Source organism: Rousettus aegyptiacus, unplaced genomic scaffold, assembly GCF_014176215.1.
Source record: "Rousettus aegyptiacus isolate mRouAeg1 unplaced genomic scaffold, mRouAeg1.p scaffold_m13_p_5, whole genome shotgun sequence".
In the NCBI taxonomy this organism is placed as follows: Eukaryota; Metazoa; Chordata; class Mammalia; order Chiroptera; family Pteropodidae; genus Rousettus; species Rousettus aegyptiacus.
In genome coordinates this window covers 21,988,232-22,004,187 of record NW_023416308.1, presented here as the reverse complement: position 1 = coordinate 22,004,187, position 15,956 = coordinate 21,988,232, and the positions used below count along the sequence as shown (strand labels likewise).

General features: G+C 45.6%; 1 protein-coding gene across 8 annotated transcripts in view; it reads right to left on the bottom strand.

The window, feature by feature from the left end:
* ACACB (acetyl-CoA carboxylase beta) overlaps positions 1–15,956 on the bottom strand; it is a 104,263-nt gene that overhangs the window by 24,556 nt on the left and 63,751 nt on the right. For all 8 annotated transcript variants that reach the window (XM_036220361.1, XM_036220358.1, XM_036220360.1 and 5 more), the window contains 12 exons: positions 14,820–14,908; positions 14,606–14,730; positions 13,851–13,964; positions 13,550–13,663; positions 12,925–13,014; positions 10,007–10,125; positions 6,510–6,647; positions 5,588–5,687; positions 5,392–5,499; positions 2,586–2,642; positions 2,309–2,350; positions 1,083–1,298 (listed from right to left, as the gene is read on the bottom strand). In XM_036220361.1, coding sequence (XP_036076254.1) covers positions 1,083–1,298; positions 2,309–2,350; positions 2,586–2,642; positions 5,392–5,499; positions 5,588–5,687; positions 6,510–6,647; positions 10,007–10,125; positions 12,925–13,014; positions 13,550–13,663; positions 13,851–13,964; positions 14,606–14,730; positions 14,820–14,908 — 1,312 coding nt within the window. The remainder of the gene's footprint in view (positions 1–1,082; positions 1,299–2,308; positions 2,351–2,585; positions 2,643–5,391; positions 5,500–5,587; positions 5,688–6,509; positions 6,648–10,006; positions 10,126–12,924; positions 13,015–13,549; positions 13,664–13,850; positions 13,965–14,605; positions 14,731–14,819; positions 14,909–15,956) is intronic.

The window sequence follows — 15,956 nt, the reverse complement described above, 5'->3', positions numbered from 1 at the left end:
TCCTCTCTTGCCTCCCGCCCAACTCTGGTGCTTCCTGGTGTGGCCCACTATGGAGTGGTGAGCCCCTCCTCTTGGGCATTCTGAGTAATAAATAATCTTTTCAATGGTAACTGTCTTCTGCTCTGTTTGCCTTATTGTTCCTGAATAATAATAAGACTTATTAAAATATCTAGTTGACTGAGGCAGCAAAACATTGAGTTTAGTTTACCATTCATTCGCAGGGGATTAGTAAAATATTACATGAACAGCCCACCCAAGGAAATAGCATGGAGTGGATTATCTTCATTAACATGGAAAGAGGTTTATAAGTAACTGACCAGTTTAAAAAACTGATTTTCACTAGTCTTCAAATAATCTGTCCACCTGAGTTCCATCTGTAATAGTATACCTACAATGCTATATATGGAATTATGCCTAGAAAGGATAACCAACAGGGCTGACCCCTGAATGGCAGGATTCTGGGTCCTTTCTCTTGATTTTTAAAAGTGCAGCTGACCCTTGAACAACACAGGGGTTAGCAGCGCTGACCTCCCACACAGTCAAAAATCCACATATAACTAGAGCCTCTAACATACATGGATTCCCACGCACAGAGTTGACTCTTGAACAACACAGGTTTGAACTGTGCAGGTCAACTGAAAAAAATGTACATAGTTCACACACGCGGTGTTCAAGGGTCAACTGTAGTTTTCAAATTGTTTGAAATTTTCAGAATATAACCATGGGTTACTCTTCTAAATATAAGAAACAATGAAAAATGATCAGACAATCAGCAAATACAAGAAACTTAACATATCAGCATCTTTCTATCCTCTTAATTCTCTCCTCATGCAGAGAGACCCACATGACACAAGAAACAGATCCGCATGACACAAGCCGGGACATGAAAATAGGCCACATGAATATCTGCCTCGCCTCTAGATGGGAGTGACTCCAGGGCAGGGCTGTGTGTGCCCAGTACATCCTGTGATCTCTAGTGTGAAGCCCAGGGCCTGGCACAGAGCAGGAACTCAACAAAGGGAAAGCCAGCACGTATGAGTGACAAGTTCAGAGGGAGAAAGAAACGTCCTGTGACATTTTACCTTTGTAATCAGGTCTGAGTGCCTGATGATGGCGCGGATGAAGAACCTGTGGTCTGTCACTTCTGCACCTTCCTTCACCTTGGCAGCGCCCAAGTAAAGATGCATCTTGTGGTTGGCACAGGGCATGGCCTTCAGATCAAAATTGCGCATCCGGCTAAGCTCCAGCTGGAAGGCCAGGGCAGGCTCCAGGTGACGGTAAATGCAATCTTCTGCAAACTGCAGAAGATCAGAGAGATTAGACAGACAGACACGCATACACACACCGAGTTTGACACTGGGGCCACGAGCCTGCTTGGTCCGCACCCTGCTCTGCAAACCCCTGGTGTCTACAGGTTTAGCACTCAGTCATTGTGTCACCTAACTAGAAGCAATGTCCAGGACTCAAGAGATCTGAGATGTTGTGAAGGTCCGGAGGACAGCCACAGCATGCAAGTCTGGTATACTGGCATAAGCCTCCTGGTGCCCAGATAAGCCCAGCTAGACCCCAGCACCTGCCAGCACAAACAAGCTGATCTTGATCTGCCACAGCACAGAGCATGTCTTAAAAATCACTACTCCCGGTTTCTTTGTGGAAACTGGCCAGAGAGAAACAACTGACAGTGCTGGAGACTGAACTGGAGAGAAAAATGAAGCAGCTAGAGAAAGGATGGGTCTTAACTAGAGAAGGCTTTGGACAAACTAAAATACAAAATTCTGAATCTGGTAGAGTCCTGAATCTATGTTGGGACTGAGTCCATCTGTTCTAGAAGAGAGATCAGCAAACTCTTCCTTAAAAAGACAGAGGGCTGATGGACCACAAAGTCTGTCATGACTACTTGAGAGAGCCACAGCAGACCATATGTGATCACATGGGTATGGCCATGTTCCAATCAGACTTTGTTTATAACAATAGGTGGCCAGCCTATAAGCCATAGTTTGCCAACCACTGTTCTAGAAGAACATAAGTAAAAGAGGTTGGGAGGACCATCTTACTGAGTCTTCCAGCAAGTACAAAAATTGTCCATGTGAGGTGTTTGTAGCGAAGGCTGAGAGGGCGGGAGGCGTGAGGTCTGAGTTCCACATAGAAATACAGGGTTCTTATTGGAAATAAAACCCCAGAAGAAGGCCAGAGTCTACACAAAAGTTGCCATGTTCTAGAACACAGGAATACCTTGAGGACAGGGATATTCTTCCTGAATGTCAAAAAAGGTCAGAGGAGAGAGAACAAATATTGCTTTCGGTCATACCTCATCTCTTGCTCTGAATGTGAAAAACTTGGGAAATTCTTTCTGCAAAAAGAAATCCATACAAAAGACAATTAAATCAAGCAAGACTCATTTGAACATTTGTACACTTGTTTTTAACAATAACCCCATCTGCTTCTAGAATGACTCATTTGGAAAGCCATCTTTTCTCTAGCAATTGATCTCTCCCACTCCAATCTACAGAGTAAATGTCAAATGAATGGCACTGAGTCTTGGAGAACAGAAAAGACTCATATGATGCACTGCAAATCAGACTGACCTCTTGGGCGATCAGGAATGTGATTCTTCGGAGTCCGTAATCCACAAGGATGTTTTTCTGTATTAAAAACCAAACACACAATAGAACTGTATTTAGCCACAAAAAGGAATGAAGTCCTGATACATGTTACCACATGGATGAACTTTGAAAACATTATGCTGAGTGAAAGATGCCATTCACAAGAGACCTCATATTTCATGATTCCACTTACATGAAATATTCAGAAAAAGCAAATCCGTGGAGTTAGAAAGGAGATTAGTAGTCGCCTATGGCAGCAGGGGAAGGTGTTGGATTGAAGAAAAATAGGCAGCAACTGCTAACTGGTACAGGGCTTGGAGAAGGGGGTGATGAAAATGGTCTAAAATATAATAATAATGATGCTTATATAACTCTATAAATATGTCAAGAAACATTGAACTGTACACTTTAAATGTAAGAACAGTGGGGTATGTGAATTATATTCAATAAAGCTGTTATATTAAAAATACATACATACATTTTTTTAACGTTTCATGAAATCTTTAATGAAACTGGTAGGAAGGGGCACTCTTTCTTATATTAAACAGAAGAAGAAAAAGATGAGTCAATTATTCACTTACCCAAAATTCAAGAACAGACCAAACTAAGCTCTATTGTTAGAAGTTAGAACAGTGGTCGATCATCTCTGTGGGGGGGTGGGAAGGTGTAGAGGCCAGAATGGGACTCAAGAAGGGGCCAGAAACATTCATTTCTTGATCTGAATGCTGGTTAGACTTGGGAATTCACTGTGAACAATCATCAGGCTATACATTTATGATTTGTCCACTTTTCTGTATGTTAGACTTCAGTAAAAAAAACCATGCAAGAAAAGTACAAAACTGTTTCTAGTCTTCCCTTAAACAAAAGAAATACTATCAAATATAGTTTTATAGAGAAAGAAAAAAACCCAAAAGACAAAAAAAAAAACAAAAACAAAACAAAACAAAAAACCCTAAGGATATTAATTTGTTTATATGGTAAGAAAAATTATTAGGGGAAATGAATAGTCTTTGCCCATTTCTTAAAGAGATAAATAGATATGCACAAAGGACTGAAATTAATGGGATATAGGCTGGAAAGCGAACAGGAGAAACTGGAAAATGAAGAGGATTCTCATGTGGGGAAATGAGCCTGGTTATGGGAACCTTATTTTTTTGGTTTTCAACTAAAGGTGTGCATGAATGTGTACATGTGCATGTATGAATGTATATGTAAATGTGTGTATGTCAATGTACACATGTATCTGCTTAATGTAAAAAATTTTAAGTCATGTAGAAATATATAACATAACATTTCTTTCCTGTCTCCTAGTAGGTATATATTCTTCTAGCTGTCCTCTCTTCAGGATATCTCTGTCTGTCTGTCTCTCTCTCTCTACACACACATACACACACACACACACACACACACACACACACACACACACACACACACACACGCTTTATTTGTACAGAGATACCCACACTTAATCTTTCCTAGCTCATGAATATCTTCCTGGGTTGGTATTTAGAAAATGGTTTCTTCCCTTTCCATAGCCACATGACATCCATGATGTGGTGCTCCACACTTTCCACAGGTGATTCTGACACTCCTCCCACCGACTTCACTGAACCAAATATCCTGAGTGTCATTTGTTTAGAGAGGCAGGTGAGCTTCCAATCAGTTCTAATGTCACCTTATCTGGGCTACAGGCTGCCAAGATGAAAATCCAGTAAAGGCATCGGTTATGTCAAGAAGGAACAGGCTGGGAAAACTATACCAGTATTTTCACAGTGGCCTCTGGCTGGTGGGACTGTGGGTTTTGTTTTAAAACTTACTTTTCAGATTTGTCTACACCTCAAACATTTTCTACAGTGAACATCATTAACTGTTGATTAACCAAGGAAAGGCTAAGTAAATCATTAACAATGATGTCCACAAGCTTTCATGGCTTTATCCACGACTCAGTATCATTGGTCTGTCTCCTGTCCAGGAAGCACCAGGCCATGTCATTTGAGGGATGCCAAGTTAGAGGAGGTAAGAGTTGTCCCTTCCACCAAGATAATACAGGGAATACAACACAAATACAAAGGAATGGACTAAAAAGTAACAATGGAAAACTTCCGAGTATTCTTAAAGACCAAGTCATGACGGCCAAGAACTAATATGCAGACAGTGTTTAATTTATGAGCTAAGAATCTCAGCATCCCATTTTACAGATGAAGAAACCGAAGATCAGAGAGGTACAGTTACCTGCCTAAGGTCACATAGCACCTTTCTACTCTTTCTACTACCTGCATTTGCCAAGATGCTCCACATCTGTTTGTGGCTGAGGTCCCTGAGCATACATAAGCATTGTTCCTGCTGCCACAGTGAGAATATATGCTGGCAATGATCACCACATGTTTGTAAAAGCAACCTGCAGTTATTTGCATATATAAATGTCAATGTAAGTGACCATTTTAAAATTGTGAGTTTTCTGGGTTATTCCAACAAAAACATTTTCCCCAAACCTCAAACTATTTATTGAATGTGTCTTCTGTGCTAAGTGACATATATACTGTGTGTCATTTTGTCATTGCAACACCCTGGGGGAGAGAAATGCCTCCCTCATGTTATGGAAAGAAGCTGAGGCTCTGCCACATTCGGCCACCTCTTCCCAAGGTCATTGGCAACGAGGAGTAGTAGAGCTAGGAATGGAAGCCAAGTCTATGGCTCTGAAGCACTCAGCAGGTCTCAGGCATGAGACATCTCACCAAGACGATGCTCCGCTCACAGGGACACAGAACCAGAGGCATGCCCAGTCTACCTTGGACTGTACAAACGTCCGTAAAATCGGCACCAGCTCCTCATCCTCCAGGTGGTCCGCATACTGTATGGCCACATTCAAGATGTGGATTGGCTCTTCTCTCAGGTTCTAGGAGTAATAAACAAAAGTGAGTGATAGAAAGACCTGGGGCCGCAGCCCGCCCCCTCCTCTGCTTGCTCCCTGCTCAGACACTTACCTTGCCATCATCCTCAGGGTACAAAGAGGTTTGGGCCTTGCTGAGGATGGGGGTGTTGGTGAGCACGTTGGCAAAGCAGGAGATGACTTCGTCGAAGTTCCTGGGGGCATGGGGCAGAGAGGGAGAGCTGAGGGGCTGCTTCCTCCACAGGGTTGTAGATCAGACCCAGGCCCTTCCTCTTTCCCAACCACTGCCCCACAAGCTCATCCAACTCTGCACAGAGCTCATTTGGTTCCTGACCATTTATTTCCAAGGCACCACTGATGGGGTCTTTTCCAAAAAGGAAGAATAAGCCCATGTTGTCTTAAAGTGTGAATAAAAGAAAGGCTGTCCAAACTCTGGGGCATCAGCTGGGGCCCCCCTTTTACTGTCTAGGAGACCCTCAAAACCTCTCCTCATCTCTCCTAGTCAACTGAGAATAACAGAAGTAACCACTACACATCCTAAGGTTGCTGTGAAGATATAAGACAATCAAAGCATGATGGATAATATGCAGGAACAATTCAAAAGAGTGCGATAATAATAGGACTGATTGCTGACATTTATTGAAAATGTTATTTACTATCGATTATACTTTAAATACAATATTTAATATGCACTACCTTGGTCAATTATCTTGGTGATCCTATGAAGTAGGTCCTTCTCTTATTCTTATTATACAAATAACAAAACTAAGGTACAGAGAGTTAAGTAATTTGCTCAGAGTCTCACAGTTAGGAAGCTCGGAGCCAGAATTCAAGTGCAGGCAGGCTCACACAGAAGCCCACTCTCTTGGCTACACTGATATTATATTATTAACTCGCTGCGCCATGTGTCTGGGCCACCCCCACCCCATGCGTTACATGAACAGGTAGGGGGGTCAGGGAAACCATGCTTGGCTCTTCTGCTCAGGGTGTTTGGGAGGCCAGGCCATGCTGGGTACCTGGTGAATTCCTCGAATCTCCTGAAGGCGACCATGGCCCCCAGCCGCTGGCACAGGGGAGAGAAGCCACTGTCCATGAAGAGCTCAGTGCTGTGCCTCAGCAGGTCGGGGTTGGTGACGTTGACAGGCATGGCTATCCTGCAGGGGGATGGGAAGTGAAGTCAATGAGGCCTCTGTTCACAGATCTGGCTTCAAGAGCTGTTCCTGCCCTGGAAACTTCAGTGAACCAGACCAGCATTAGAGCTGCCCCCCAAAATGGGTGCTTAAAATTGGGGGTGGAGGGTACAGAGGTCAGGGCCAGGGGCTGAGGACTAAGAGCTCAACATGTGAGTAAATGAATGAATGATGCTTGCATATAGGCATACGTGTCCAGCCCCAACATAATTCCCAGGTAAATCCAAAGTAGTGAACTCGGTACAAAGAAGGAAAACTCTCAGTGACAGTTTCTCTTGGAGAGCCCCAGCCCCGGGAGCCTGGTGAGGGGCAGGCTTCTCAAGTGATACTCCAAGCCTCTGCTCCCTTAAGCCCTCCCAAGCCATTACACCTGCCCTTGACGGGGCCAGGAACCAAACCTGGCCCCAAGGCCATCAGCCCATTAGAGTTCAGCCGGCCACTGCTCCCAGGGCTGGCTGCTCACCAGGAGCAGATCCAAGTGGGCCATTTGGGGTCATTAGAACTGGGTCCTAGAATCAAACAAGGGGGTTGTTTATCAGATGGGGTATAGACAAGAGTCAACAGAGCAGGCCTGAGGCTGCCCTCCTGGAAAGGAGACCTGCTTGCAAGGCTGGGCTTTGGATGGCATCTAAGAACTTGAATTGGAGGAGGGTTCCCACTACTCCCTAAGTGATAAGGGAAGGTCACTGTGCCCTAGTTGTTTGTACGGTGTCATTTATGCTGAGCACCTGCTTTCCCTCTGGACTCTGGGACTTGGGTATGTGTTCAGCAGAGGGTGCGGGCATGACCAGCTCCCACTGAAAACCCTGGGCGCTGAATCTCTAATCAGCAGCTAGACAGCATATCACATGTGGTCACAACTCTTTGCTGGGGGAATGAAGCACATCTTGTGTGACTGCACTGGGAGAAGACTCTTGGAAGCTTGTGTCTGGTTTCCTCTGGACTTGACTCCATACCCCTTTTTCCTTTGCTGACTGTATTTTGTGTCCTTTTGCTGTAATAAGTCACAGGGGTGAGCATGGCTATCTACTGAGTCCTGTAAATCTTCCTACTGTATCATGGAACCTGGCGGTTCCCTTAGGGACCCTTGACCCAGGTGAAGCAGGGGCTATGTGCCTTCCTGTTAGATACTTCTGAAATCATCATCCAGGCCCTCTGCTCTGCATGACGAAATGCAGGGGTAGCAAACTGGCATGGCAGCATGGGCTGAATTCAGCCCTCTGTTTGACTTTGGTTTATGTAGCATTTTAAATATATCCCTATACATTAATTCCCTGCCCATATAGCAAATTGAGGAATTGTAGATTTTTTTAAATCTAGATGCTTTCCTCCTCTTGAAAAAACATGGAAAGGTTTGGCCTCGCTGGCCCGTTTTCCTGTAGGACAACAACCAGTGGGCTAGAATAGCACCCCTTAGGCAAAGGCCATGCTCACAGCCCCACTTGCTCCGGACCTAAGTCCTGGCTGCAGGCCACGTGAAACCCTTGCTGTCCTCCCATCTGTCTTCCCCATGGTCTCCTGACCCAATTCTCGACACGCCTGGCTCTATAGACACAGGTGTGGAGGGTCTAGTCAGGTCCTGCTGGGAGATGAGGCTTCATTCCTCGTGGCTTTTCCCAGAGTCATTTTAGAGTAGGGTTGTGGGGCAGCTGCAGGTGGGGTCTCCTCTGAGGCCACAGGCCCCAAAGCTTCTGGCACTTCCAGCTAAAAGCAACGGTGAGAACCTGAGTGAGTCAGGGAATCCCACCAGGCCATCGACATCTTTCTGGGTGAAAACAGGATACTGTGCCCATGCCGAGGGTCAGAAGCAATAACCCTGACACACAAGTAGGTCCTTCCTAAAAACAAGGTGTGACCGACCCACAGGCTTCATGACAGCCGCCCTTCCTTTCCTAACCTAGTTGAGCTTCAGAGACAACGAAATTGAAAAAGAATCCTCCTCAGGGGCGACAAATCAAAAGTTCTCACATCACACCTCCCACAGTGCCCAAAATGATTCCAGGCCATTAGCAATCAGTCCCCTTTTCTCTTCATGGGGCAAAATATCACAATCCTTTTTTCTCCCCTGGAAATAAGAAGGGTAAAAATAAATGATAAATATGAATGGAGGTGACCCATGGGGAAGTACTTCTTTCCCTCATCCATAACAGAGCAACACCTTTGTTCTTGAAACCAAAGGAAAGAGAATCATTTTTTTAAATCCCAAAAGAACAGAAAATTCCAGGCTTCAAGAAAGCATGGACCCTGTTGCCCGTAGAGATACAAAATCTGATCAACTCAACACCTAAATCATGATGAGACCATTCTAGCCACAAGCAAGGCCTTTGGGAACTCCCATGAGAACCAGAAACAGAAGGATGATGAGGAAGTGAATGAGAATGTGCCACATCCCAGGTAGACAGATTGCCTTATAGAAGATACCACACTCTACCTGATCAGAGTGGTATTTCGGGTCCTGCAATAAGATGGATTAGAAATGAGACAGTGAGTAAGCAGCAAAGACATACCATGACGTCCCCAACTGAGAATATCGTGGGGATCCGGAAATAACAACACATGTGCCCATGCTGCCAGCTCTGGAGGGCCCTCAAATGCTCTGGAAAGACCTCTGAGGTGAAAGCATGACCTGGGCTCATGTTCCTGTAATTTGGAAGTGAAGTCCCTAGGGCTCATCTACAAAACGAAGATGAGAACAAATTCTTGACTGATGGTGAGGGCTGACTAAAATAGAGTGTGGGAGCACTCTAGTGGAGGCTTGACCAACGGCGTGCCAGGGGGACAGTGACAATGGTGTCGGACATCATCATCACAGGGATCTCTATCGTACGTCGACGACTTTCTGTGTGCCAGGCACTGTCTTAAATGCTGTGAGAGCCTCATCTCATCTGCTTTTCAAAATGGCCTCTGATAGCACTGTTCAATAGAACTCTCTGTGGTGATGGAACGTTCTACAGCTGTACTGTCCAATATGGCAGCCGCAGGCCGCCTACGCCTACTGAGCACTTTAAATGCAGCTGGTATGACTAAGGAACTGAATTTTTAATTTCCACTCATTTTAATTTAAATAGGCCACATGTGGGTAGTGGCTATCATACCGGACAGTGCCAGGTGTATGAGGCAGGCATCGGATTATCTCCATTTTGTAGGTGAGAGAACAGAATGCAGGCAGATGCCACGGTGGGGAAGTGGTGTCCCCGACATCGCCCCAGCAGTGTTTCCAGACATACTTGCTGGGTCCCTCCAGAGACAGGACTATGACAGTCAGGGAGAAAAGAAACACGAGCCCCCCCTCTTCCCCGTCCTGGGTACGGACCACTCCATACCGGTTTGGGTGGGAGATGGGGAGCATGAACTGGAACTCCACCACGCAGGTGCCATCCGGGAGCTCCCGATGCTGTAGGCTGTTTAACTCATAGGCAATGTAGGCCCTCCGCACATAAACCTAATGGAGCAGAAGCACAGGGGACATTTTCTCAGAGGGCACAGCGGACTACCCTTGAAACCCGAGGAAACTCAGGTTGGAGAAACGATCTCTAAGCAATAGTTAAAAGCAAATTTGTTCACATTTCTGAATGTTAATTTCTCTGCAAAGGACTAGACAGTAAATATTTTAGCCTTTGTGTGATATATCATCTCTGTCTCAACTACTCAGTTCTGCTGTGGTGTCACAGGAGCAGCCATGGACGATATGTAAATAAATGGGCATGGCTGTTCCAATAAAACTTTATTTACAAAAACAGAGTGGGGGGCAGGTGTGGCCTACGAGCTGTAGTTTGCCAACTCCTCTTCTAGAGTAACACTGTCCAACAGAAATATAACATGAGCCACGTATGTAATTTTAACTTAAAATTTTTTAGTAGCAACTTAAAAAAAGGCAACAGGTAAAAATAATTTTAATAATTTCATTTCATCCCCAATACCTAAAATATTCTCATTTCAGCAGGTGATCAACATAAAAATTATTGAGGCATTTTAAATTCTTTCTCCATACGAGACTGTATTTTACACTTAGAGCGCAGCTCAATTCAGACTAGCCGCATTTCAAGTGGCACTCGCCACATGTGACCAGTAGCTGCCATATTGAACAACACGGTTCTAGGGTTTTAGCACTGAGAGTTTTTTTAACTAAACAGAGAATACAAAGACTGTGTAGAGGTAACACAGCAGGGCTAACTGCTATTCTATGAAAGGCTTGCTTCAAGGTTGGTCCTTGGCTAGCATCTAGGAACTTGGATTTTAGAAAAGTTCCCACTACGCCCTGATAAGAATGGTTCACGGTGCCTAAACTGCTCAAACACTATGATTTATGTTCAACATGTGCTTTCTTTCTAGGAGTTTAGAATTTTGGTACGTGCTAGGCAGGGGGTGCCCTACATATAAAAACCCTGGGCGCTGAGTCTCTAATGAGCTTCACTTCACATGCATTGTCACAAGTCGCTGCTCAAAGAATTGGAAGTGCCTGGAGGACCAGTGGAAGCTTGTGCCTTGTTTCCTCTGCTCTTCGCCCCGTGTGCCTCTTCTCCCTGCTGATTGTTTTGTGTCCTTTTGCTATAATAAGTCACACACACCTGTGAGCATAACTGTATGCTATGCCCTATGAATCTTCCTAGGGAATCATCATACCTAAGGGTGGTCTTGGGGGTGCCAGACACATTTAAAGCAGGGACAAATCTCTGCACTTCTCAAAACACCAAGTGCAATACTCATCTTGAGTCATGGAGAAAAGGTTGGACTATGTTCCATAAATCTGAACGAAGTGATGGACTGTGCACAGAACTCTAGAAAATTCTCTAACAGAAATAAATGGGATTCCGCACTTCAAAAAGAAGGTGGGCTGCTGCTTTTCACCTGACATAGGGCCCCCCCAAATAGGATAGGTGCTTGGATAACAGGTGGCAATGGTGACCAATATCCACTTCAGGTGTTTACTCATTTACCTTCAAATTATCCTGTGAGATAGATGTTATTGCCCCCACCTAAAGCACGAGAATCTAAGTCTAGAGAAGAAAAGCAACTTGCCAAAGGTCACGCACCTCCAACCTTTACATAGCTGTTCCCACTGACTGAGCTCTTTCCCCTTCTCCCTTCCACCAATTCCTACTCACTCTTCAGATGCTTGCTTTCATATCATGTTCTCATCAAAGCCTAAGTTGAGTCTCCTGGTAAGATGAAATCGTGCTGTCCAATTCTCACCATAACCCTATTTTCCCACTGCAGCCCTTCCCCATGTGTAATTAAAAGAATTTTAACATATGCCTCTCCCCAACCAGAGAAGCTCCAGAAGGCAAAAACTATGGCTGTTCCCTGCTATATCTCCAGCACTTGGCACACAGTAGGTCTCAATAAATACACTGAAAATTGAAGTATCAAAGAGCTGTACTGGGTCTCACTGCTGGAAACAAAGTGGGACCTGAGGAGGATTCTCTGAGTTGAAACCAGGGAGGGAGTAAAAACTGTAGGCCCAGGAGACTCTGTGGGCTGTGATATGCTCACAAGCCCTAAATGGTCTCCATGGAGACCCAGACAACCTCCTGGCAACAGGATGGGAGACTCACAGGGCCTATAAGATGGCAGAACAGGGAATGGGGACTATCAGAGGAAAAGAGGTTGAAAACATAGGACATCACGTATTTCCTTGAAAGGATTCTGAAAGAACAGATTAAACACCGTGATGCCTTAACACAAAACACCCTTCAGCCCCTGAATTAAGGAAGATTGAAGCTGAAGCAAGATGACTGAGCTCTAATCTGGGTTTTGCTGCTGGTCATCCCTTCTCTGCCCTATCAAACAGGGAGGTCATCTTAAATTGTCACCTAGGCCCTTCCGGCTCTTGTAGTTCTACGTGGAAGTCTTTCAAAGGTATTTGATATAGGTGAGTTGGAAAGTTTGGACGAGGTGACTTGGCCTCGGCTCTTGAGGGTTAATGTTTTAACTGTGCCCTGCCTGGGAGAGGCAGGAATGGCCAATGAGATAGCAGCAGTTACCAGCAAGGACTCTGGACTAAGACAGATCTAGTATGAACCCTGGTTCTGCCACTTCCTAGCTGTGTGGCCTTGAACAAGTTGTCTGATGTCTCTGAGCCTCAGTTCCCTCCTCTGTAAAATGGGGATAGTAGGGGTACCTACCTTATTGGGAGAATGATGAGATCATGTTTGTAAGGCATGTGGCCTGGGATCAAGTGCATGGAGGCTAGAACTGGCAGGTGTGGTACTGTGCTGTTACATGGGCCTTTCCCACTTACCTCCAAAGATGCCATGCAGACCACTTTGTTAGTGTGATAGAAGAAAGTGGGCAGGACATCAAATATGGTCGTTTCTGAGAGTATTAATTTCTACAGGAAATAAGGTAAAAAAGGAAAAAAAGATGTTAAAATATTTTAACCAACAGTCAGATGAGGGGGAAGAGTGGGAGCAGGAGGCAGAAGCCAGCGGTGTTATCATGAAATGCTGCCAGGGCCCCAGGCCTATAAGAGCCAAAAGCGGAAGCAGCCCTGGGCTGGCTGCACCTGGAGGGCTCCCAGTTTCAGATGCAGAGTGGGTACCTGGAAGCTTGTAAATGAGCCAGAGTTAGGACAAGGAGGACCTGGTAATATGAACCCCTGACTCAGCCATGTGAGGCTCCTAGCTTCCAAAAATGCTCCATCACACCTGAATTTTAAGTCATACCTCCCGGGCCGGCCTTCTACCCGAGCCCCTCTTGTAGCCCCCTTGGGGCAGCTCTGGTCACATCAGACTAAACCACTGGCATTTGTGACTCTGTCTCGCACCTGAGTGCCAGCATGCTGAGGACATGGGGTACCTGTGTCCCCCAGGGCTCCACCTGGGCCACAGCATGTGCTCTGTGGAGGTGGATGGAGACAGCCTCACCTTGAGGTTGTCCGGGAAGAATTCGTGGCCGTACATGTCAATGGCAGACAAGAAAATGGACTCCACCTGGTTGTGCCTCAGCTCGTAGGAGGGGAGGTGGGAGGCAATCAGGATCTGCAGGGGGAGAGGACAGAGAGGCTGGGTTGAGCCAACTTTACAGGGGAGGAGCCAAGGGCTGGGCCCATCAGGTAGGACATGGGACAGCAGCAGAGGGGCTGTGCACAGTGGAGGTCAAGCATGGAGGGGAGGGCAGCACCCCAAGACGCCTATGCAAAGTGGGAACCACCCGACATAATCCTACCTGTCTGGCTCTGAGGGCTACTTTGCAGTGCTCGCTCTTGCTCAGCTGAGTGAGATCGTTGAGGATGGAGGTCAGCTCCTCTGACAGGGAAGGGTCTGGGCCACAGAGCTCATCCTTTGGGGGAGGAAACAGAATCCAAGTGGCTTGTTTCACCAGAAGGAAACATGCCAGCTCTCACCCTCTGCCAGAGGTGCAGTGTCCTGGCAAACCAGACAGCTACCTGGTACAGCCTGATGCTCATACCCTTATCCCTTTCCACTGTGTACCCCGCACACATTCATTCACCCATTCGTCCACTCCAAAACGTGCCCTAAGCACCAAGTAAGAAGGAAAACACATCTAAGTCTCACTGCATCACTATTAATGGCCAGCAGCTAGACTATTGACATTCAGCTCCCCAAATTTTCCCAAACCACTGAGGAGTCACTATCATGATCTTCATTTTATAGATGAGGCATAATATGCCTTGCCCCAAGTACGTCAGGAGTGCCTGGCATATAGTAGGTGTTTTGTGAGTGTCGGTTATGATCCCCTCCAAGGACTGACAAATTGCACCCACTGACTGGTTTTATAATGTTTATCATGCCCACAGTCATGCCCACTTGTTTATGTTGCACAAAGGCAGCTTTGAGAGATTAGGCCAGAGACCATATGACCAGAGAAACCTAAAATATTTACTCTAGTTCTTTCCAGGAAAAGTCTGCAGACCCCTGAGCTACCCCGGCTCTGGGTACAGGGTGCCCTTTCCTACTTACAATCAACATGATCACCAGCTGGTTCTTCTTAGCCACCTGCGCATGGGAGAAGATGCAGTCCAGCACGTGGGACATATTTGGCTTCAGCTGTTCCCTGAGGTTTATCACACACTTGTCGTAGTGGGCTACAGGGAGACAAAAGGCCGCAAGGGGATAAGACTTGGGGCCCTGCCCGCCCTGTGGGTTTGTCACCAGTGCCAGTGGCGACTCTTGCCTTGTTGGAAATGGTGCTCAACTTGCAAATATCTTCGCAGAAGATCCAACACCACTGCCTTCATGTAGCCAGGGGTCCCACTACGGTATCTGGGGAGCAAAAAAAGGCTGCTTCAGTGATCAACTCCACTTCTGGGGGAGCCCGAATATCTACAGCCAGGGCTTCTAGGATTTCAAAAAGAAGAAAACTAATAAAGTATCTTAATCCTTAGGTCTGGGAGGGATGTGTGAGTTGGTTCACTGGCTCTAACTCTATAAGCCAAAGAGAACAGTGACTTGCCCAAGGTCATACATCAAACCAGAGGCCAAGACTGGACCTTTGGATGGCACTTGCCCCGTCCCCAGAGAGAGAAAAAAACACTTACAGAACTGATGCTGAAAGGGGTCAGCCTTGCATGCATGGTTGAAAACAAAAATTTTCAATTAAGCATCCGATATATGAAGAACATTTGGGGAAAAAAACAAAGCTTAACATTTGCCAAAAGAGTTCTGTGTAAATTTCACTTCCCCTTTAAAACCAAATTTTAACCTGACGGTCCCTAAACCATTTCCTCTTCTAAATCATTTCTGAACACAAGGAATGAAGTTTCTTAGGAGATATAACACCGCGTTTTAGAGAAGTGGAAACCAGCTTAACCCCAACACCACCAAAGAGCAACAGAAGGACCTGAAGCGCTCATTGATTCAAACGTGATTAAAAATACACACACAGCATAGGAGAGATATTTGATATTTATGTTCCACACAGAAAAATCTGCTAGGGAGTTTGAGAAATTTATTGGTTCATTTATTCTAGCTGTTTCTCTGAAGCTAAAGAACAGGTTTAAGGTTAACAGTTGAAGTATCCTCAGGAGGAATGCCTTCCTAGGCCTTGTCTGTGAAACTTTCTCTTTTTGGGGAATCCACACCAAGACCCCTGTCCTCAGCTGCAATCCTGTATTGTCAGTATGACTCCCCAGGAGCTAGGGAGTCCCCTGAAGAGAAGGACTGTCCCCTACAGGCCTATGATCTCTGCATCTCTGACCGTTTCTAGAAGACAGTACACAAGAGCTGAATTAACTCGCTCAAGTCTTCAATTGTCTTTATAAGCAAAGCTTTCTTGCTGAGATTTTTCATGCAAAATGGCAGTTCTGTTTAT